Source organism: Batrachochytrium dendrobatidis (genome assembly GCF_000203795.2).
Source record: "Batrachochytrium dendrobatidis JAM81 unplaced genomic scaffold BATDEscaffold_1, whole genome shotgun sequence".
Classification (NCBI taxonomy): domain Eukaryota; kingdom Fungi; phylum Chytridiomycota; class Chytridiomycetes; order Rhizophydiales; genus Batrachochytrium; species Batrachochytrium dendrobatidis.
Window position 1 is genome coordinate 546,366 of NW_006281099.1, and position 24,371 is coordinate 570,736.

The 24,371-nt window shown below is 38.0% G+C and overlaps 6 protein-coding genes across 6 annotated transcripts; 4 read left to right on the forward strand and 2 right to left on the reverse strand.

Annotated features, from left to right (window-relative positions):
- Window positions 1-355: 355 nt before the first annotated feature.
- BATDEDRAFT_8226 (uncharacterized protein) lies at window positions 356-1,347 on the reverse strand (the record flags this gene model as incomplete). Its single annotated transcript, XM_006674916.1, has 6 exons — window positions 356-379; window positions 485-583; window positions 683-846; window positions 918-966; window positions 1,048-1,196; window positions 1,254-1,347. 6 exons carry the CDS (start codon window positions 1,345-1,347, stop codon window positions 356-358), a joined length of 579 nt encoding a protein of 192 aa, XP_006674979.1.
- Window positions 1,348-1,488: 141 nt separating this feature from the next.
- BATDEDRAFT_85708 (mitochondrial 54S ribosomal protein YmL38/YmL34) lies at window positions 1,489-1,939 on the forward strand (the record flags this gene model as incomplete). Its single annotated transcript, XM_006675885.1, has 2 exons — window positions 1,489-1,506; window positions 1,568-1,939. The coding sequence occupies 2 exons, from the start codon at window positions 1,489-1,491 to the stop codon at window positions 1,937-1,939; spliced, it is 390 nt and encodes a 129-aa protein (XP_006675948.1).
- Window positions 1,940-2,170: 231 nt separating this feature from the next.
- On the reverse strand, window positions 2,171-6,153 carry BATDEDRAFT_21315 (uncharacterized protein; the record flags this gene model as incomplete). Its single annotated transcript, XM_006675191.1, has 9 exons — window positions 2,171-2,675; window positions 2,799-3,072; window positions 3,170-3,219; window positions 3,309-3,525; window positions 3,614-3,685; window positions 3,780-3,932; window positions 4,050-4,114; window positions 4,218-4,289; window positions 4,388-6,153. The coding sequence occupies 9 exons, from the start codon at window positions 6,151-6,153 to the stop codon at window positions 2,171-2,173; spliced, it is 3,174 nt and encodes a 1,057-aa protein (XP_006675254.1).
- Window positions 6,154-10,944: 4,791 nt separating this feature from the next.
- On the forward strand, window positions 10,945-12,637 carry BATDEDRAFT_36355 (uncharacterized protein). Its single transcript, XM_006675773.1, has 6 exons — window positions 10,945-11,030; window positions 11,202-11,222; window positions 11,291-11,467; window positions 11,567-11,629; window positions 11,721-12,438; window positions 12,516-12,637. The coding sequence occupies exons 3-6, from the start codon at window positions 11,294-11,296 to the stop codon at window positions 12,560-12,562; spliced, it is 1,002 nt and encodes a 333-aa protein (XP_006675836.1). The 5' UTR covers window positions 10,945-11,030; window positions 11,202-11,222; window positions 11,291-11,293; the 3' UTR covers window positions 12,563-12,637.
- A 639-nt stretch (window positions 12,638-13,276) lies between these two features.
- BATDEDRAFT_85709 (uncharacterized protein) lies at window positions 13,277-17,862 on the forward strand (the record flags this gene model as incomplete). Its single annotated transcript, XM_006675886.1, has 3 exons — window positions 13,277-13,384; window positions 13,722-16,409; window positions 16,486-17,862. The coding sequence occupies 3 exons, from the start codon at window positions 13,277-13,279 to the stop codon at window positions 17,860-17,862; spliced, it is 4,173 nt and encodes a 1,390-aa protein (XP_006675949.1).
- Window positions 17,863-18,478: 616 nt separating this feature from the next.
- BATDEDRAFT_85710 (uncharacterized protein) lies at window positions 18,479-23,358 on the forward strand (the record flags this gene model as incomplete). Its single annotated transcript, XM_006675887.1, has 4 exons — window positions 18,479-19,651; window positions 19,746-20,346; window positions 20,412-22,877; window positions 22,940-23,358. The coding sequence occupies 4 exons, from the start codon at window positions 18,479-18,481 to the stop codon at window positions 23,356-23,358; spliced, it is 4,659 nt and encodes a 1,552-aa protein (XP_006675950.1).
- Window positions 23,359-24,371: the final 1,013 nt, after the last annotated feature.

Here is a 24,371-nt window from a genome sequence, read left to right on the forward strand (position 1 = left end):
AAATAGTCCATCGAGGTAGTTATTATATACGATTAGGGATTTAGTACAATAGCATCTCTAAAAGCATATTTGGGACTCGTGTCAACAGTACTTCCAACGCTATCCAATGTTGATTAAATTACAATTACGACAAAAACAATAGTTTTTATTATAACGCATCATGAAAATAGGCATCTCTTTCTGTCCAACAGCCATTATATGTCATAACAGCTGGTAGCATGGGTTAAAGATGATTATTTGAGTAGTTATAACGTGCTAGTTTTAAATAAAACACCATACTTTTATAAACTTGAGATATTGCTGCAATTCATTTACACTAGTTTTTGTAGATTTAGTGTTGATTGATGCAAACAATTTACTCCATTTTTGCATTGCTAAACTACAGGTTCCAAGAATATCAAAAGCGTGGTTGGATAATTTTGAATTTATAACCAGTGTTAGCCGAGGCAATTAAAAATGGTTCTAGGCAAAACAAAAACCTTACATCCATCTCGGGGTGTTGTTCCTTGAATCTTTTGAGTACATCTGCTTTTTTCTGATCATCGCTAGAAGGAAGACCCATTGCTTTTTGGCGTTGATCAAACTAGATTTCGTAGTGGTATCAAATATATTAGAGTTTAATGCATATCGCTCAAGCAACCATGTATTCAATACTCCAAATCATTAGAGGTGGTAGCCTAACCATCATTTTTTCAACCATGGCACGAGTTTCGCCATCCAAGTCTCCAAGTTTTGAATTTTCGGGGACAATCTTTGTGGTGTCGATCGCTGGGTGGTCAGTAATGACATTCTTCCACCATTCTCGATCATTGATTTTTTCCAAGTGGATCATGATCTCGCCATTATCTTTCGAGCGGAGCAGGATGTTAGTATTGGCGTCACAATAGCATAGAAATATTAAAGACAAACAAGCTTACCAAATAGCCAAGTGGAGTCCTCCACCTTGATATTGTTGCAGAGCTCACCCTATATTTCCCAGCATACAAGGATAGTTAGATCTAACGAAATACAATCTGAAGCACAGCTGTCGGGGTTGAATCCACTTACACTGAAGATGGGAGTGGGAGTGGACTTGAAGCCAACACTAAGATGCTTCTGTTTGATTGTAATGGCCATGTCTTTAGCCCTGGTGCCTTTTGGAATGGGAACAGCAATATCTACATCTTGTAGAGTTTGCCTCCACTTGTAAGGCAGAGCTTTAACGATACAAAGGTCAGATTCTGCTATGATGACATGAGAAAACACTCACATACCATCCTGCTCTTCCTTTTCTTTTATGCGAGCGAGCCTGTCCTTTTCCTCACGGTCCTTGTCAGACAAGAGCGAGTCGTCCTTGGGGTCGTTCATCATCATTGCAATCGGCTGGTTGGCTGCAATCTGGCTGCAGCGACAAATCTATCCTTCATCACGTGATGATTAAATTGAAATAAAAAACAGTTCATTTGCCATCACTTGGATTGCAGCCATCAGATTGCAGTTATGATCCAAATGAAGACCTTTTTAAAGGTATTGTTCTGTGCTCGTTGTTTATAAATCCAGTCTGGTTTCTCATTGTATTTTATTTCAGGTCATCGACAACTCTGGTGCTCTCGTTGTTGAGTGCATTAATGTTATGGGTCGACGTCGCATTGCTTCTGTTGGCGATGAGATCGTTTGCTCAGTGAAAAAAGCCAAACCTATTCTTGCCGACTCATCTACTACTGCTGCCAGCATCGTTCAGAAACTTAAAAAGGGTGATGTTGTGCGTGCTCTTGTTGTTCGACAGCGTAAAGAGGTCAGGAGACTGGACGGTAGCTATATCAAGTTTGATGATAATGCTGTAGTCATGCTCAATAAGCAGGGTCAGCCGCTTGGGAATCGTGTTATGGGTATCATTGCTAGAGAATGTAGGCAGAAACGATGGGCAAAGATTGTTGCCATGGCTCCAAAAGTTATTTAACCCTGCTATAATCTGCATATTGCGAGCTCTAATTTTGCCGTGTCGTCATGAGTCTCATTTCAAGCCGAGAAATGAGTCTTTTTACAGTCGTATTCATGTAAAATGAAACACTTTTCTGTATTTATCTTGAATTGACTCTATTTGTTCCTAAAGCACACAATGGTTCAATCGTATTTGTCTTTATTATAAACGCCTACTCAAACTAAAATCATCAATATAACTTTGCTACAACTATTGTATTTCAAAAAACAATCGATCGTCCATAGTTACATCATCCAATGGATACGATTGTGGTGTCCATCCTTCAAAATGAGAATTCAACCCTTGTATCATCATACTCTGGTCGTTAGATATATCCAACGTCATTGATTCGCTTTCAAGCTCACAATTAGATTGTGCAGACACTGTATTTGGATCATCCACTTTTGCGCGTCCATTATCACTAGGTTTTACACTCTTGGACATAGGCTGTTGGTTGATATCAAGTTGTTGGTCACGCATAAATTGCTTGAGTGTAACCATTCTCTTTCGAGCTTGGATCTGATCTTGACGGGTTATACTAATCAAATCAAGTATCTCGATGGTTTTTCCTATAGCACTGATGACTGCACTCCTATAGCATACCTCACGAACAGCCTGAGCAGTGCATTCCCGAGTTTCGTCTTTGCTTTTCTGATCCTGACTTACATTACGTAGCTCACAGTCAGTATAAAACTGCTCAGTAATTGGGTTTCCTCTAATATTATAATTCAAAAAAACAAACATAAATATATCAAGCCAAATCAAAATTCATGCAAAATGAATTTGCAATCCTTTATATATAGACAAGTACAAATAGAGCTAATAAAGAATCACCCACCTTAGATCAAGTGTACGCAGATGGGATAGTTTACGCAACGTACTCAACACTCCACTGATCTCGGCAATTTTGTTATTAGACATGTCCAGTATTTGTAAATTGTAAAGGGCTGCCAAAGAGCTTATATCACTAATTTGATTGCCGCAAAGACACAAACGCCATAGTGTGCCTGCAAGTCGTGTAAAAGGTGGAATGGATTGAATTCCTGCATTACGACACTCCACCGCTTCCATAAACGGTCCAGTCAATGCATCCATTCGATCAAGAGTGTTTCCTAATCAACAATCAAAATTTTCAAATCAATTAGATACATAAATGAGCAAGTGATTCATTCAATTCCATTAAGGCTTGGTGTGACAAAATGCGTTTACCTGATATACGCAGTTCTTTTAATGTATCATACCCAGTTAAAAACAATATCCTGATAAATGTAAAAATATGCCAGTGTTAGTCCAGCAAACATATCAATCCAAACATTGTACAATGAAACTCGAGAGGATTGCTACTCACAAATCATCCGTTCGCTGATCTTCTATGGAAAGAATCTCCAATGAACACATCCCTTCAGGCTCGTCAATTTCAGGAATGCAGTTTCCATCAAGCTTCAATTGTATAAGCCCCGGGAAAGATGATCCTCCAAATGACACAAGACGGTTGTATGATACATTCATGCATCGCAATCTATGGAGTGGACGAGAAACTGAAAAGCTACGCAGATAGTTGCATTCTTTTATATAACAATCGGTTAGATTAAAACGTTGATTTAGATTGGCGTTACATTAGAGTGTTTAAAAGTATGACAAATTAAAGTTTACCTAAATTCAAATCTTGCAGATTCAAGAGTCTATGAAGATATTTTACCCGTTTTAAATTATTATACGATACATCTAGATAATGCAAGCGTTCACTAAAAATAAAATTATAGTGTTAGAATGTTGAGATCGCAAGTTGCTTTAAAAAACTCATGAAAACATGCATCACCGTACAGAGTCGAAAACTGAAAATTAAGCGATTCAATTTGATTATGACCCATCCTAAGATTTGATAGTGATGAAAGAAGTAGTAATGGCCCAATGTTGATAATCTTGTTAAAAGATACATCCAATTCGACCAAAGTCCGAAGACAAGCAACAGCTAAAAACCATATTCATTACAGAAAGATCAAACGTTGGTTACTAACATATGATTGGTATGCTTTGGTCGCGTACAACAGTATGATCAAACGCTTTAAAACATAACACGTGGTAATACCTGAAATATCAAAAATATCATTTCTGGAAATATCAAGAACTCTCAAAGCAGACAAGTGAGAAAAGCTAGTTATATTGAATAATCTATAGATTAACTCATATTAGTTAGTAAACTAGGTATTTCTGAAAAATATATCAATTGTGATCCATATAGTTTATAGCTGCTTACAGATTATTAGATATGTGGAGAATCTCTGTACTAGTCGACAGATCTGACAAAAAAGTAATTTGATTATTATCTCTACAAATACGCAAAACAGTTTAATTTAGTAAAGTTTAGCACATTTGAATAAAAGCAACAACATACAACCAAAAACGTGGCAGCTTTAATTTACTCACAAAGTTAATCGCTTTGGACCTGCCATGATTTCAGGAATATTTTTGACAGAATGAATCTCGCAACCGCTTAGATTAACATGGTTTGTGTTTGGAGAAACATATGCAACGCGGCCTCGTATATTTTTTTGTGATTTGTGTGTGGGAGTAATGGCGCTACTGGCTGCTGGAGAAAAGTCGGATAGAGTGGTATAAGTGGTTGACACAGACGCTCTGAGATTCAAGGATTGTTGACTGCTTGCAGGATTAAACGAATACAATGATTGCGGTGAATCTTGTGCACAACAATGATCAAAAGACTTTTTATACGCACAAATACCATCATGTGGTTTGACTTGATGTTGAGATACATCACTCTGTAATGCATGCACTTGAGTTGGAGTTGAGTTTGTAGAGTCAGGTTTGTTTCCAAAAAAAGTTGAATCACACTTTGCTGGTACATGCTTTACGTTTGACGGTTGAATGGATTCCTTACTCTCGGCCTTTTTTGGAAATGACTGAGCATTGGATCTACAAAAATCGGTATTCACATGCAATGTGGGTACAGTTGGAGATTGTAAAGCAGATTGCTTAATTGATGCTGGTATACTTTCTTGGTGTAGTTTAGAAGGCAAAGGTGGCAGAAAGTTTATATGCTTTGGAGTCACACGATTCGAGGTGCTTGGAGTTTGATCATAACCAAGTGACTGTCTGTCATGCTGAAGGGGCGGCTTAAGATTGGGTTTAGCATGTTGTTGATGCGAATTTGGACGAGATTGTGGTGCCATTAATGGCTGGTTAGGGAACGATTGAACGTAGTCTAGATTTGAGCCACGACCATTTTGATTTGTCTTTTCCGAGCTTAGTTTCTGAAGCACATCTGGACTCTGAGCGATGGGATGGATTTGATTAGACACGGCGAGACTGGAATGAAAGTCATCACGATCAATCTCACTTTGATCAACACCTGAATCGGTGGCATCCACAACGATACTCTGACCATTATCCATATCAGACAATTCATCCAAAAAATCGATATCTTCAGGATATATTTGATGAGAGGTAGCAGGTTGAAGCAGGTCAGTATCAGCAGGCATAGATAGATCGGTAGCATGGTTACTAGAAAGTGACTGTTCAGCGGCAATAGCAGCAAGTGTTGGGCTAGTGAACAAAGTTGAAGCAGCAGGCCACATAAACGTATCTCTTTCAGAAGGGATTTGTCTATGAACACTGCCGCTACTAGCTGTGCTAATGGTATTGGTATTACTATTATTTTTCCGAGTAGAAATGGTCGGACATTCAGCTTTGTCATTATCCGATGAATGCAACTCGGACATGAGGGCAGACAGCCTGCGTTTAGTCCAGGTGTCATGTTGCTCTCCAAACAGCTTGTTAGTGAATGGGTCAGAATTATTGCTATCGGCAGAGGAAGTTCCATGAGCAGTTGCATGAAGCGGGTTGGTGGATTCAGTGTTCTGAGGACGCCTATCCTGAAACAGACGCTCAAGTGACGACGGACCAAAAAGTTCACTCAGATGAGCAGTATCCTGCGGCCACTTTCTGCTAGTAGTTGCACTAGGTCCAGTAATGGATCCAACAGTGGATTTGCTGACAAGTCCAGATTTGGTAGTGCCATTGGGATCATCCCGAACAACAACAGTTCCCAAGTACGATGAGGCTGAATCAGCTAAAGCATTTTCCGTAGATATAGGTTCACTGGAAGTAGCATTATCCCATTGTTCATCCAGACCCACCCACAGACTGCTATTGGTATTTATGGATGATAACATCAATAATGGCTGAAGTTCAGACGCGAAACTTGAATTTCAACACTTTGTCTTGGACTCTTGCAACTGTAGATATCATGAAGAGAAACGATAAAGTATCCTCTGCTGCTGCTGCTTCTTCTTTTGCTGGAACGTCGCTTTTGAGTTTGCCTTTAAACGATGTAAATAAAAATCTTTGTTATTGCTATCAAATTTGTCTATTTTTACTCATTCTAGATATTCGAATTGTAGGATACTTGGGATGCTTTTGTTTTCATCATTTATCAGGACCAACCTTTGAGTATGGAATTTAGCTCTACTAAGCTACATCAACTGTATGTTATTTTCTCTCATTTGTATTTCCAAACTTATTGGCAAGTCTAATTACTATATATTTCCCAACATTGAATTCAAGATTTGAATATATGCTGACCAATATTGAACTCATTTTAATATTTTCAAACCTTCAAGATGTGATTGGATATCAAGTGGATACAGACAAAGATTTAATGTGCTTCAAAAAAGCGACTTGCTTGCTTGGGTATTAGTATTTGGGTCATATATTTTTCACTTTGAACAAACTGCAGTCAGAATAGCTCAACTATTCAACTGCTGTGTTGATAATAACATCAATTTCAGTTTCATATTCTAGTAACCATTTTAATGGTTATATTATCACTCAAATCTGATTATTAACAATTATCAACTGATATGCTCAAATTATTCAGGCACTTGAAAATGCAAAAGTATTTGAGCCTTGTAAAGAAATCAAGTCACTGACAGATAGCGGTGTTTCAGAATCAGAGCTTCCGGATGCAAGTCTCGCTCGTTTAGTCAAGCTTTGGATGATTATATCAAAGCAAGAAGGCATAGAAGCTAAAAACGCGATCAAGGCTCAAAAGGATGCTGCAGATTCTTTGGGACTTTTGGGAGAGTCGATGGATCCGACAAAAATTAGACAGACTAAGCTTGAAAAGGATAAAGACAAGGAGCGTGCCAAGTCGCCCAGTTTAAAAAAACTCGGCAATGTCCCCAGTTCCACACCTGCTGCAGCAGTTGTATCTCCTGGAAAAGGTAATAGTTTTTTTATCGCCAACTGATTGAATCCCTATTTCTGATTGTATTTCAACTTGAATCAATATTCCTGATTGAAAGCTAAATCAAAGTGACTGTCAATCAATAAACATGATCTCAAGGTGGAAATTTTGCCGCTCCAGGAACCGCTTTGGGAAAACTAACCGAGTCTGCTCATCCAGATACATCATCAACAGCTATGGACTTACTACGAAGAAAAAACAAACTGCGAGATCGTACTGGAAAGGGTGATGCGAAACCCATCGCGATTGGTGACGAACCTCAAGATGGTCCAGATGTGTACTACCTTCTCAAAGATTTTGAAAGCACTGGATTTCTCAAATCACTTGTTGAAGACAACGATGTTCCAGTATCAGCTGTATTTCATATTGAAGATTCTATGGTGTCAGGTAGCAATGCTACGGGGCCAGGAAAGCGATTGCCTTTCTCCACAGAAACTACAGCAATCCCAGCAGCTATTAATGCAAATTGGCTCAATTTGAAAAGTATGGCAGCATCAGCACCTGAATCATCCGTGTGGAAACACACTGTATGGTGTCCTATCCAACCCGTCGAGATCAAGGATTATAAAGACATGTTTGATCTTTTTGCCAGGAAAATATATGCAGTGCTTGAAAAACGCCATGTATATCAGAGCTACTACAACAATGACATCAATATCAATATCCCTGATATCAATCCAATTACCACTGTCAAAAACGATCTAAGATACTATGAACATCTTGCAAAAACAGCTGATATGTATGGTTCAGTAAATGAGAGTCTTATACTGGCACTTTTGCTTGAGCATCTGACTAAATCATTTTCCGACACAGTGCTAGTTGATGATGAGAGTGCTACCAACTCGGAAAATTCAGTTTCGCGTGAAAACAATACCAATATCGAAATGAGTATTCTGTCGCTCTATTTTGAACAGGCCGTACGCAGACTTGCCATCAGCACGAGAGATCCACCAGATTTAGAAGGTGCTGATAATATTGTATCTGGAAACCTACATCCATCTATCAAAATAGCCCATTCGAGCAACAAAAACATGATCAGTATACTCTTAATGCAAGCACTTGAATCTCAAAGTATTAATCCGACTGAGCTGATTCATTCAATTACAGACGCATTCCCAAGTAACCGTTTTGTTCATTTTTTAAAATGTGTTCCGGAATTCGAATCGATTGATTCAAGCTGGATTATCCGTGAAAAAATGCTTCAAAAAACTGAATTTTCTCGTGTATGTTCAACAAAACTTGTCGAATCGACTCTTGACCACTTGCTGCTTCAATTGGAATTTGAAAAAATGCTGCATGAAAATACAATCGACTTGGAAAATGCTATATCTACACAAGCATGGTGTTGGACCGAGTCACTCGATCCAAGCACATTGACCCAGGTGCTTCAAAATGCAATGATATATAGACCAAAAGCTATATTAAAGTTTAATAAGGGTGCCGGAGTCTTGTTTTTAGCGCTTTTTAGTCCTGGTCCATTGGGGACTTCGCGATATGAAAAAACCGAAACAATACAAGTGCGAACTAAAGTTGGATTTTCGTTATTTTATGATTTAGCCACTGGCTCAGCCAAGCCCCCTCTACAACCTTTGTTACAGTCTGCGCAATCGACTCCACCAAAGTCAGACACGCCGATGTCTTTGGTTACTGGAAACGTTATTTCAGGCACCACTTTAAACCCGGCCGAAGGTTTAAACACTACTTCTGCAACTTCAATTGACTTTATTCCAGGTGTAGATTCGGATTCTCGTGCTGGTGCCTCATATGTGTACTCTGGAATAGATCAAATTATTCAAATTAGCGAGAATACTCAATATATGTATCCACTTGATGATATAATTGTTCGATTGTGTAGTTTGTCATCACGTATTGCTGGAAAACGTAAGATATTCAAGCTTTATATTTTATGCTGCATTTAATACTGCTTGACCAGTATATTGAAAATAATTTTCATTTGTTACAATTTTTAATGTTCATATACTCTAACTATCCGTCATTTTGAAAACAACCAATTATGGTGAAATTTAGACACATACACCACTATATCGTGCGAGGATGCAGTATTTTCGTTTTCTGGAAATACAGCCAGTAAGACTGGCGCATATTTTACAGCATCGTTCTCAGATGGAGTCGTATTTTCATGTACCAAGAACCAATTTGGATTTCATGCTCAAGTATCAACCCAAATAGGGCATGTTGTAAAGTATCTTGACAATGGCTGCTTGGCTATTCATAAAGGAAACACAGTATTACATCGATCAACAAAGCCCACAACGGAAACTAGAAGGGTTGTGATTCCAATGGGCACGGTTATCAGATACTTTGATGATGAATCATCGCAGGTACTATTTGCGGATGGATCAATAATAACCGAGTCTCGTAAGCATGAAATTACAAAAGTTAGTCGCGAGGGAGTTAAAACCGAGCATTTCAAAGGAGTATCCGTTACTGCAGCACCTGGAGCTTCATCAAAAACAGATGAAGATGTTCCCATCAAACAATATAAAGTTTCTCAAGAGCGCAACATTTCAACCAATTGTGTGGTGTTTACAAGAGAAGATTTGGTAACAATTTCATATCAGGATCATGGACCTATTGTAACAAATCACGCTGACGGTACAGTGTTTACTTCTGTTCCGCAAGTGAGCACTGTGATTGAAGCACCTGAATGTCCTACAATTCTGCTGGAAAATGGAAAGGATGTGACTACGTTTTCACCATGCTTTTCAATTGAACGGCGCTTCAATGAATATAAAGAACATACCAGCAAAGTTTCAGAAAAAGTCAAATCCGCTATTCTAAATGAGCATTCAGTATTTTATATCAAAAAAGTAAGCTTATTTTGCCAAAAATTGCAGAATCTATGTCTAAACTGTAACTATAAATTAATGAATGATATTTATTTAGAATGATATGCGAATTAAGCTCGAGTCAACGGGAAAAGTCCAGATTCAGCTATTTTCAGCCAAGGATAATCAGCAGCCATCTAATAATATGAATATTGACTGGCATAAAGGAATATTTGAGTATGCAGATACAGACGGTCAAATCTATAAAATCAATGAAATGGGAAAAGCCGAGGTAATACATCAAGTTTTTTTATCAATAGCTTAAAGTATAATTGTCTTGATGATTAATATACCAAATAGGTTCAAGAAAGTAATGTTCCTAAACAAGCCAGTACTTTTTCATTTGGGGGTAAACTTGTTCAAGAAAGTCTTGAAAAAGCGGATCCGACTGCAATACTTTTTGGAAATCAGCCAAAACTATTTGTCATTCACCATGATGGATCAGGAAAACAGCTTCTTACAGACATAGATATGAAATACTATTTTAGTAATCACTCGAATACTTTTTTGCAAACCAATGAAGAGGTGACAGAAGATGTAGCATCAGTTGCTGTTACATTTATTTCAAAATATGTACCAGCTTTTGGTACTAATTCAATAATGACGTATCGTCAGGTAAAAGTAGATGCTTGTTGATTGGTACAAGCCATGTTTCATCAATGATTTTATACTGACTGCATAATTTCGTATATTGATACAGACATGTCGACATCAACAACTAGATCCAGTGACTCGTAATAAAGTGGAAACAGAGTTTAGAGAATTTGAGGCTCGTCGAGCAAGCCGTGGCGAGGTAACTGTTTTATTCAACGAGACAGAGGGTGTTGCTGAGTCGACAGGATCGCTTCAATCTGATTGTATAACAGTTGGACAAAATAAGTTGGCCACTGAAGAAGCCATCATTCGTAAATATGGGTTGCTCGAGGAACACGCTTTAAGAAATGGTCACTCAACGGTAAATATATTGAGGTTCAAAGATCTGCTGAATAGTAAAGAGATTGTCAAATTGATTTTTTGTCTTGAACTTTTACAAGTTAAGCTGGATCTATTTCAGCTGAAGGTTGTGGACTAATTTTAATTTATATTCTACTTTTATAACTGTATTGAATGCACACACATCAATTAGGACCAAATTCAACCCAAGCAGGTATATGTCAATTGATTGTACTCTTACAGTTTTAATTTGTTAATTAAATCATAATTAATATATGAAAGGAGATGGATACATCCAAATACTGGAGAAAACCGCGTATATTACGTTTGAGAAACTCGCTTAAAGATCAGAAGGAGCAAACTTCCCATAAATCAACCCGCTCACCAGTACGAATCGAGAGTGTGAATACCAAATATTTTGAAACTCCCGAAGGCAAAGCATTTTTGCATCATCAACAGGCAAGTGTAAACATTTTAGATTGTGGCTTGGAAAATAAAGTTGCTGGTATCCCATTGGTGCCGATTATGTTTTATTCGAGTGCTAATTAAATGAAACAGTTGAATGATTGCTGTCCGGCTCAGAAAAACATAGGTTCCAATGGTATTCATTTTCCACAGTCTGTAAGTATTGGCACTTATGCACTCTAAATATTTCTGAATTGTATTTGATTGTCTAAATTTGACACTAATTAGTCTACACTTTAAATTTCAGAGTCAATCTATAGAATTAGAAAACCCCAAGGCAAATGAGCAGCAGCATCGACCAGCACCAGCTGCTGAAAGAATTCGACATATCCCTATTAAACAAACCAGGCCAATAAAATTGGCTTGTCTTGTTCCATCCATCAAAAAAACTGCAAATATCACAACCTTGGCCAAAAAAACAACACCTTCATTGGAATGCACTCCGCTTTCAATTGATACGCCTTTGACTTCCTCACCCAACAAGGGCCGCAAACTTGCCCTTCCTGTGTCGATTCGTCGATCGCAACCAGGAGCTGAACCAAACGTCAAATATCTCAAACAAGAACTCGAAGCCAGACGACAAATTCAGACTTCATCGACATCTCTACTCGCTAAAACCAACTCAAACTACGGTCTTGGTGGGTTTGCTATTCATCCCTCCAAATGCAAATTCAATATAGTCTCTTCAGCAGAGAATGCCGAAATGGCTTTGACTATGACGAATATTGGCATTGATTCGACACGGTTTTTTGTCAGACAGCCCAAATGTAAAGGAATCAAGGCTGATTTCAAACCTGGACCAGTTGCTCCGGGTATGGCCACACATATCTTTGTGCGAGTTCAAAGTGATTTAGTTGCAACAGGTGCGTTGGCTAACAGTAAGCCGGACAGTATGAGTATCAAGATTACAGATGAGCTGCAGATTGTTTCCGAAAGCGAGATTTTACATATTCCAATTACTGTTGGTAAGTGTCTATACATTGAGTCTGTGATTATTTTGCAAATATTCAACACAATTATTAAATGTTGCCATGATATTTAGTGATAAATTTGACACAAAAGGATTCAATGGATGAACTTGCAGAATAATAATCCAGGATTTATACATGGAAAATATCGCTGGGATTTGACCAAATATATTTGGTAATAAATCTTTTAGTATTCAAACCATTATTTTTGTAAGAGATTTGGGAGAAATATGCCAAGACAAAGAAAGCAGTGTTTGGCTAAAACAATCAGTTTAATACCAATTACCAATGCTGCAGTTTAGTCTCGCATAACTGACACAACTAACAGTACATTTCTAAGACTGAGAGCCATTTTCTATTCTTGCCATCATTCATTAGTAACAGCAGCTCTTTATTGCCTATCACTTTGAGATTGAATTGCCATCAATGATTTCAAAAGTATCATCAATGATTGCCAAATTGCTGTCGGACAAAGTCAAGGTGGGTCGATGTATATTACAGCGATATTCACGCAAATGGAACACTTGTATTTATCTTATAGTCACCGCCTGTTTGGGATAGACAATGCTTAAATATTCATTGTGACTCTACTACAGATTGACCGACTCTTTAGTAGACAATGTCCATCGTATGATGCTCACAATCAAATTATAACTTTGAACTGAAATCATCTTTTTTAAACCTCCCTTTCTCCTTTTTTGGTATAACCATACATTGTACGATCACCATATTTATTCATTGCAGTCCATATATTGAATTTGACTGTTGATATTGTCAATACAATTCATGTGTTGTATCCCAAAACTCGAATATGCTCGCGTTCTAGTTTAAAACGATGATTGTACGTCTCAAGAATGCAACTGTTGTTTCCATGACAATCATCCAATGTTTGGTTTGGATCAAAGAAAAGTTGGAGATTAAACAAGTGGGATTTACTAAAACTGTAAACGTTCGTTCAGTTGCTTTATACAAAAGTGAGCATAAATCAATCAGTTTTATCTGGAGTTTGAAGGACACAATCTTGTCCAGTAAACTGGTATTGATCATTTCATGAGACGCCGTTTATTATGTATTTTGGCACTTTTATTTAGTATTCTATTTACGTGAATACGACTGCAACAATGCTTTTGAAAGTATCATAATCCACTTGTGATTGCTCACAGTTGCCTAAATCTGTCGAGCCAATCAAATTCATTTTTACAGATACAAAATATTGCCATGCATTACTGATAAATCTGTACTGATTGTAAACACCAATTAAATTTGTTTATTTTCAATAGGAAAGGCGATCTGGATACGATCACTTGTGTCAATGGCTAGATTCTCTTCAATTTGCTGACAACGATGAGGATTCTGAAAACAAGAATACGCATAATAATTTGACCCACCGTGGTGCTCGAGATACTTATTGCCAGCCAAATTCAAATTGCAGCTCTGATAAAGATGATGCCGTTTGGCTTAGACTAATTGAATCATACTGTCGTTTTTCTGAAACTGAGCAAGGCCTTGCCATCTCAAAGACAAAAACAAGCTTTGGTTCCAAGACAGTCCGCACCACAATTGGTTCAGCTCCGACTATTCAAATGATTGGGGAAACATTTTCCAAAATATGCGATGTGTATGCAAGAATCTATCCTTTTGTAGCTGTCCAGTCTACATTTGTTATGGATCACGTTTTGCATACATTAAAATGCGCATCTGGTCAATATGCAGAGGAAAATGCATACTCTGCAGCAGTTATCAAACTACTATACCCATTAAGATTCTCATATGCGCTGGGCCTACGACACTTGCTTCGCGCACGCTTGATTCGAAGCCATCTCACAGCAGATATATGGGATCACTTGTTTATTCTCATTACTGATATTTTAGCTCCACAAGAAAATGACATGAACGATGAGTCCACGTCAGAAATTACAGATACACACTTTTCCAATAGTTATATCACCAATTCGACCAGCTCTCAAAATGATCGCCGTCCAGATAGTGCTGAACTAGCTGAAAGTCTTACTTTTTTAGTGTCGGGCTATCACCTTTCGCATATTTTTTCTCGTGCTGGAGATATTTTACGCACTGCAACAAGATACCTGCAAATGTATCGTGGTGAAAGTAATATGGCATCGTGCATGCTGGGCTGTATTTTATTTGTCATATCCCATATTGCCGTGGATCATTTGGATGGATCGCTTGATATACTAGACACTACCATGCCTTTTATGCTAGATATGTGGGAGTGTAGGTCAGTATCATTGAAAGCTCATATTCTCAATATAGCTAGAATGTTTCTGATACTCAACAAGGCAAGAGATAATCATGAGCCATTTACTTTGGGCTGTGTCAACCGAATAGCCACACTTATCATTTCATCGTGGTCTTTAAGAATGTCTACATCCGCATTTGATCTCGTGTTTGACAGCATCTTGACTGATACCTATTTTTCAGTAAAACATGCATTATCAAGCCATCGTATGGTCGATCGATCAGCACAAACTGAAATAATTTTGCTAGAAACAGATCTTGCCTCGTTGCTGTTATGCTGGCAATTGGAACATATGTATACTACTTCTGAAACAAATGAATTTCGGCTAAAAGACGAGCAAACGCTACTACTCAAGGACAGAGCTAATGATTCTGCATGCGATTCTCCACGAAAACGATTTTGCAAATCAGCCCAGACACTTGTTACTGAGTTGACTGCATTGATTCAAAATGCGATTCATACAAAAACCAAGGCACTTTATATTCATCTGTTGGCCATCTCTGCCTCGCGTAGATGGGATTTATGCAAAGACTATGTCCATAAGCATCTCAATGCGATTCTTCAAGCATTAACATCTAGCAATACTCAAGTCAAAGAAGCTTCACTTTTGTTGGTTTATGTTCTGGTATCAAATATTTGTTTAAAAGGTGATTTAGCACAACCAACGATCAACTCATCGTGCACCTATATAGATACAAACTCTGTCCAGTATCTGAACTCGGATCACAAAAACCTGTCTGAGGCATGGATGATTCCTGAAATTTGGTTCATTATTGTTTCCAAAGCAAGTCACTCAGAAAGCTTTTTATCAATTCGTGTTGGAATACTTTCAATAATGGCAGCTCATCGTTTAGTGCCCAATAGTCAATTGGTAAAATATTACACAGAAGAGTTTCTTTCCAATGCATCTACAGCAATGATAATTGGATTTCCTTTAGAGACTCAATTTCAGATGCGAATGTATCCGCTGCTGTTAGATTTGGAGACCAAAAGCGCACTAATGTATTGGAAGATTGCAATGTCTTCATTGACGACTCTTTTTTCTGAAGAAATGCTGGGAATTTCATCAACACATATTTCGTGTCTGGCTGAATCTATACTTGCATCCTTTGGATTTGATTGCAAATGTCATAAACGCAACTATACGGCACTTTACAATACCAATTTTTCGTCAAATCAACTACTTTTTGAAATAATGTTCGAGTCTATTCAAAAAAACGTTGGCATTTTTAAAGAGTCTTTTAATATCTTTCCATGTCGAAGCTTTCCACATACAGCCATTCGACAGCATACTGACGTTCATCAAAATGTGGCCAATCTTGAGCAGTTTTTTGCATTTCTTATACCTTATCTCAATGATACTATTATTTCTAAAGAAATGATGTCATTTCAGTCTGAAACAACCTCGGCAACAAATACCAAGTTTTTTAAAGCACTCTCGGCGCTATTAATATTTCTGCTCACTATTTTTCAGACGGTATCTGTATCATCTGATATACGTGAGTCTGATTTGAACATCCAGGAAAAATTGCAGCAACTGCAAGATGCGATTGGAAAGTTGGCTGGTTGCTGGGTAACTCGATTACATGGCTTAATTTCATTGAACGTGCAATGGAGTACAGAAATTCTTTGTGAGGTTTTTGGATGGATTTCATATTTGCCATTTGCCCGTCAAAATTCAATGGTTTTACCAAAACAAGTTCAACAGGTAAGCTTAAATGTTTACATTTTGTAATTGACTGATGTTTAATTTGCACATTGTATTATTTCAATCGACTATTTAGGAGTTCCATCTTTTATGGCCAACCTCAGTATCTACTACCACTGACATGATTCTCTCTGTCACTCAAGCGTCATTGGATTTACAATCTCTGGACAATCCCATCAGTCAACAAACCTTGAAAAACCAAGGAACAGCCAAAACTAAACGACAGCTGCGATGCCAACTGGGTGCATCCATGAGTTTTGAAGTTGCTTGTTATGACGATCTCGTGGAAAATCCGCAACCTAGATCAGCTGTTTTGCTGAGTATAGCACATACTGCTTTGGGCTCTCTCTGTCTTGAAAATGTGCCAAAAAAAGTGCTGGAAGCAACCCAAGAAATGTTTATATATTATATTCAACAACCATCCTTGGGATTACTTTTAAAGCATGATCTTATTGCACTATTGACAAGATTGGAGTATTTATCAAAAAAAGACTTTTTTTATCGATTAATGACAGTCATCATGTGCATGCTACAGGGGCTTCAAATGGAAAAATGTGACGAGTATCTTGTTTTCAGTATTGAAATGATCAATGTCATTTTTTCAAAATTACTTGACACGAATTTTGACAAAGATGATGCTAATCAAGATGGCGGAAACTCTCGTGCGTCGTTGATGACTTTTATTCGGTTCGTCAGTATTCAAGGAGTGGCAAAAAAACTATCAAATCAAGGACTATCAGGACTGTTGAATTTGATTGAGCGAGTTCAAGCGGTTAATTCTGCTTTTCCTGATTTTGACTGCGTTGACACTTTGCTGCGTCTACTCAATGTTTCCAACTTTCAATCCAAACTGCTTTGGGCAGATAAAGGCGTGTCGATTCTTGTTGGATGTTCTGATTCTGCACAGTATGAACATATACATGATTGTGTAGCAAAACAAATGTCCAGCGATCCAGTCGATGATGCCGAATTAGTTTCTACATGTGCTATCTATGCATTTTTGGCAGTAGCAAGCAAAGGAGCCTGTATGTCAGCAATTGTTTCGATTGTCCGACTTATCAATGATGATACAAACGTAACGGTGTTACGTGTTCTCGACAAAATATCTGTTCAGCTTGGATTTTCATCCTTGAATTTAATGCTCAGAACATTTTTTATTGAAATCATCAATGACGCTGGCAGTGTATCTCAATGTCCTTGGAGTATTCTTGGCGATTTAACATCCGAACAGCAGTTTTTTGCACAGTACCTCGAGTTTTTGATACCTTTGGCTGTGAAAACTGTGAGCCTAGCAAAATTTCTTGGCGAGATTAAAAATGCCAAAGATCTTTTGATCAGCAAGTTTGGAGTTGTATATGGAGAGCTACTACCATTGACTTTTGATGCAAACCATGGTACAAAGGTAAAACTACAGTTTTTTGACAACATGCACTTTGATTTGGCCGTTTTTTAACCAAAATTGATTGATTATGATGTGTAATCAGGCAAAAGCAGCAGATATAGCAATATTTGAAGCATGTGGATTACAGTCAGATAACAGATGTAAAGAGATGCTAAGGTTTTCCTCAACAATACTGTATACCATTTTTTTAAAAATCAACGGATGGGAAGTGATTAAAAATATTGATCACGAACGAAACAAAATAGACTCGCTTCTTGTTGGTGAATTGGATCAAATCCAGCCATGGACTCCGCCATCGGATTTATCTTTGCCTTGTTGCCATTTTATAAACTTATTGGAACCTGTACCTTCATCTCAAATATCCAACGTCAGCGAATGCATCCAATCCATTCATGATTTTTGCAATACCATCAAGTTCAAAAAGATATCTGATCTTTTAAAGCCTCAGCGTTTACAAAAGATCGTTCACAAATTACATTGCATAATACATGCAAACCCACTCCCTTTATATCGTCGAAGCTGGCTGTATAATGGATATACAATGCTAATGGTGATGGCTCAAGAACACTGGTTTCATCCCTTCATATTTAGATCTTCATTGCAGTTTCTGCTTCAACAGGCATCGCACGAATTTATGGTCGGAACATGCTGTGGAATAATCGAGTATATGGTAAACAAGTCTTTGAAGCTAGGATTCCCTGAGAATTTGCTTGATAATTTTGGATATTTATGCGCAACGCTCTCGAAATTAGGCGAAGAGTACCAGCAACGAGGATTGGCGATTGATGCAGCATATAAAAACTATTCCGATACCCACAATCATTGTCACTGGGCAGCAAAAGCGTGTGCATCTCTTCTCAAACTATTACTTGAATTATTTGGCGCGGACAACACTGATTCTATCCAACTCGCTATTTTAAACGTGGATATGAAAAATTCATTGTTTTCAGATCAGCTGGAGAAATATTTAGCAGATAATATATCTACCTGTGTGGTCAAAAAGGCTTTGTTAAACAGCAAAGTACAATCACCAGCACCTTTACAATATTTTCAACGGATACTCGATACCCCCTCGACGCATGTATCTGATTGGCTTTCAGATTTAGAGATTTCTCATCTCTTTAATGTGCTACAGGATCTGGCTAGCTCAATCTTCACTACTCAAGCTATTCGAACTGAAGCTTTAAAATCTGTTGCAAAGCTATCGCTATTTACCACACATACTCAATTTGTTCAATCGACTCTGCTGTCTAGCATAGATACGTCTTTGTCCACTATGAGCAAAGACATATTTTTTGATGAATTCTTTCTTAAAGGCTATATCGTTGTACTACAGTTTTTAGCTCATTCACTTCTTGATACTGATCTGGACGTCATATCTGTGACTATCAAAACTCTTTCTACCATTGCTACAAAAGAATTGATAGAAACTGCCATCCCGTACCTGTCAGCACGAGACGTGGCATTTATTAGGCTGTTTACGGGACGGAGTCAATCAGGACGGGAATTGCCTATATCATCCACGACAGCTTCTTGCTTATGTCTAGATACCATGTTTATGAATAGTGAAACACCTATGATTTGGTCCCAAAACATTGCAACCGCGTTGCTGGCTACCTATACATACACGCTGACATACTCTGGTTTAAGCAAAATGTTTGAAATCCGACCAGAACTTGCAGATATGATACTGCCATATCTGTTCTATACCCCACTTGCAGATGAACTGGACACATCCGATTCTGTTCGTAAAGAACTATCCTGCATTTTGAATGCATTTTTTGAAAAGGCTACCAAGAAAGATGCATATGCTATATCTAAGCTAATCAATGTAGTGCATGTAAGTTTTCATGTGCTCATTACGCTGTAGTGCTGAAGCTTGTTAATGTGATTGCAGAGTTGCTTAAATTGCTTTTTGATTGCATAATTTTTAGTTTATGTATAAATGTCCAGCACCACATTCAATCATTAGGTACGAGTGGTTTGATTTAGACTATTCCGCCGTATCTAGAGCTGCAGCTTTAGTAAACCCACTTGAAGCACTATTTTTTATTGAAACTCAACATGTCAAATCACATGATCCCGATAATACTCCAACTTCATCGACATGGAACACGCTGCGGGAGTGCTACGCATCATTAAACGAGTTGGATAGTTTTGAAGGCGTGATATCTCATTATCGCCATGACACAGACAGTATTCTTATACAAAAGTATGAGCATGGACACCAGTGGGGGAAGATAATGTCGCTGATGGATACACGACTACAACTTTTCAAAGTAAATGGTGAGTCAAAGGATCAAGCGTCTGCTTATAATGATGAGCTGAAACTATGTAAAGCACTGAGTCAGTCTGGACAATATCATATTCTGGAAAAGTTGTTGGAATCTATTTTTCAATCGATGGGATCTGAAAAAGGTCAAGATGCTGCTTTGCCAGATTCGACACAATCTTCATTTAATCTAGCAATCTCAGAGTTGAGGCATGAGTGTTTTTGGCGCATAGGCAGATGGAATATGTTGACGACTGATAGTGGTAACTTTTTTAAAAATAATGGTTGAAGTTGTATTCAAATACTTATATATTTTAATTTTTTACAGGATCAAAAAAGCCAGAAAAATCAATCTACGCTTCATTAAAAGCACTCTACACTCTTCCGTTTTCAACTGCTACATATACCACATTGCTAAAATCATTAACTGACTTGACTGGACACAAGCGTGCATTTCCAGATCTATTATGCATTGTCGAAGCCATTGAAGTATATGAGCTACTTATAGATAGCGATAAAAGCTTTACCGCCATGCTAGATTTATGGAACTCTCGTCTTAAACAAGTTTCTGAGCATGAGTCGTTTTTGGAAATTGAACGACTCATGACGTTTAGAATTCAACTACTTTTTTCTTTTCGGCAGGCTTGTATTAATGCAAACAAGGATATTCAAGTGATTGATCAATTCAGCGCTACATATCTGGTAGATTTATCTCGTCAAGCTCTGTCTAATCAATATTTTCATACAAGTCAGCACGCCATTCAACGGTTTTCAGAGTTGAATACACAGTCGCTTCCGTGGCAATCGCTGGATATGGAAATCCAAAAACTAAAATTGTATTGGCTGCAGGGTGATCAAGCTTTAGCAATCGGGTTACTGAAAGATTTGATTGACAAGAAAAAAACTATTCTTGCTGTGCCAGTCAAAGAAAACCGTAATGCATATGCAAGCTTACTTTGCTTACTTGGAGATTGGTCATCACAAAATCAATCCCAAACGCCACAAAATATTGTCAGAAAGTACTTGCTACCCGCTTCTGACATCCGTAGTCAGATTGATAGTATTTCAGCTTATACAACCTCAACCACACACGCTAGCGAGTATTATCAGTTGGCACGGTTTTGCGATCAAATTTTACACGAAATGGAATCAGATGATACACATATCCGTGCAAATCAGGTGTTGCAAGATCGACAAGAGGAGCTACGTCAGTATATAACCGTAGAGTCCACAACACACACAAAACATGAACGAATTAGTATTGATCGCGCCAAAACCAAACTTGTAAAGCAGATTGATATTGATCAAGCAGAGGCGAATCGCTACAATCGCGAAATGTCCGTTTATCTTAAGCTTAGTGTACAAAACTACATGAAAGCGCTAACGTACTCCACTCAGCATTCTGAAGAAACCGTGTTTCGATTCTGTTCATTGTGGTTCTCTCATTCTACCAATACAAGTTTACAAGAAACAATCGCTAAAAAAGTTGATACTTTGCCTACACACAAGTTTTTGGTTTTGATGTATCAAATATCTGCTCGATTGATGTCATCAACACCGTCCGCTTATACTGAATCGACAAATCAACATAATCAAACTGTTGATAAAGAAGTACGATTTTGTCAAGTGTTGGAAATACTCATTATCAGAATTATCAAAGAGTATCCATATCACTCCCTGCCACATCTTATTGCCTTTAAAAACGGTGCTGATGGCAAGTCGAACCCATCACATCACACTTTAAAAAATGGTGCGCTAGGCATAAACCATAGCGAAAACGAGTGTCAGCAACCCATCAACTCTGCACAAAAGATTTTGGATGTCATTACGGCTGATAAATCTCTGCAAACATCAACCAAACAAGCAAGCCTAAATAGTATTATATTAAGCTTGGATGGCTTATTTAATCTATATATGCAAGTTGCAGAGCTCAAGCATGATAAAAAGACGGCAAAACCAAACAAGCAGAATAAGAATTCTAAAGGATACTTGTTTGAATCTGCATTGCTTATATCCAAGTATACAGAAAATTCGAGTGTTCCTATTTTGACATTGGAACAATCTATTGGAACTCCTGGCGATTGGAGCAATATTGTGCATGTTTTCAAGTTTGAAAAATCGTATACACTCCCAGGCGGCATCAACGCTCCAAAGGTGATCAAATGTATAGGTAATAATGGTAAAGAATACCAACAGCTGGTTAAAGGAAACGAAGATTTGAGACAAGATGCAGTTTTGTCGTCCATTTTCAGCATGGTTAATGTACTTTTACTAAAGAAGTTTGAGTCGCGTAAGCGTAAGCTGAACATTCGCACATACAAAATCACCCCAATGTCCCCACAGACAGGAGTAATTGAATGGGTAAATGGAACTGTGCCTATTGGAACCATTTTGGTTGATGCACATCAACGATATAGACCAACAGATTTAACCACAAGCGATTGCCGCCAATTGATGATGAAAGAACATGAACGAGTGGGATCAGACTCTGCATCAAAACTTGCTGTATATCAGACAATCATGAATCAGTTCAAGCCTGTGTTTTCGCAAGTACTATTGGAACGGTTTACAGACGCACGAGAGTGGCTGCAATGTCGAACACGATACACACGTAGTGTAGCTGCAAATTCAATGGCAGGATATATTGTTGGCGTTGGAGATCGCCACGCACAAAATATTTTATTTGATTGTCAGACTGCAGAGGTTGTACATATTGATCTGGGGATTGCATTTGATCAGGGAAAGCTGCTGTCTATTCCCGAACTGGTACCATTTCGACTGACTCGAGATATGGGTAAATTTTTGCATCCAGAATGATAGTATGTATGCATCAATGTTTTCTAACTATATGATTAGTGGACTGTATGGGAATGACAGGAATAGAAGGGGTATTTAGAAAAGGATGCGAGGAAACCTTGCGAGTTTTAAGGCAGGAATCATCAGCGATATCGATGCTGCTAGATGTGTTTCTACACGATCCGCTGTACAATTGGAAGATATCACCGCTAAAGCTAAAGCGATTGCAAAAAAAATCGACAGTAGGGTCGACAGAAAATGAAGTGATTGAGCAAATATCAACAAAATCATCGAAAATCATTAGATCCGCAGGCATTGTTCACAAGGAAGAAACGCGAGGCAGAGAAGAGGCTGCACGAGCCATCTTTGGAGTGCATAAGAAACTATCGAGTACACTTGGACTAGAATGCCAAGTATCGCAACTCATTAGTACGGCAGTCGATGCAAATAATTTAAGCAGAATGTTTCCAGGATGGTAAGTTTTATTGGTAGAGTGGATTCGATATTATGCTGTTCATATAGTAATCTGAATATGATGAATACAGGCAACCGTGGCTATAAATACCATGACAAGAAATTCAATAAAAGTAATCAATACCATTACTAAGCCGGCGAGTTGAATTTATCTTGCATTGTTTGCAGTATACAATGGTTGACTGTTTGTTGCTTTTACACTACAGATTGGCTTGAATAAGCATTCTCAGTTTGTCGGTGTTTGGAATTGTTTGACCAACAAACCCATTATTTATTATACTCGAGTCATTTTATGCAGGATTCAAGAATCGACAATATGGAACTCCAATCTGCGCGACATTTGTTGAATGGTTGACAAACCATGTCTAATCAGACAGTTGCTTTGTGGAATAGAATGTTGTCTGGAATAATATGCGTGTTTGGAAATGTTTCATGTCGTCGTTTAGAAAGTCTTGACATATTATGGTCTTGACAGTTCCTTTGATCAATCTCCAGACACACCGACCGTATGACACACAACCAAACTATAACTTTGAACTATTTTGTTTAGATCTTGCACTCTCTCCTTTGTTTGCATAGTCATATATTGTACGATCACCAGATTCACTTATTACAATCCAGATATTGTCAATAAAATCTGGAAACATCCCTTGCTGCCAATCTGTCTGTCACTCGTGAGTTGGTTTCTGTAGTATTATTTTCAATATCATTGACACTGTTGGCCGAGACACTTGACAAGGTCCACAAGTGCGCTTGCAACGCCTCGTTGTCCAAGTGCTGATGACTACAGGATTGCTAGACCATCAATAATGATTTGATATATTGATTTTCATGACAATATTATAGAAAGTGCTGACATGAAAATGAATTTATACGTAAAAAGGCATGTTTTGAATGATAAACCCACCAAAAACTGGTTCTACACGACGATTCCAAGAGCAAAATGATATCCAGTAAGATTTTCATCAAACATGACTGTTTATCGTGTAGTTTAGTGTTTCATTTTACGTGAATACGG

Coding starts and splice junctions, on each gene's coding strand:
- BATDEDRAFT_36355 (XM_006675773.1), top strand. CDS start 11,294: ATGGATACATCCAAATACTGGAGAAAACCGCGTATATTACGTTTGAGA. Junction 11,468..11,566: donor CATTTTTGCATCATCAACAG/GCAAGTGTAAAC, acceptor TAAATGAAACAG/TTGAATGATTGCTGTCCGGC. Junction 11,630..11,720: donor GTATTCATTTTCCACAGTCT/GTAAGTATTGGC, acceptor TTTAAATTTCAG/AGTCAATCTATAGAATTAGA.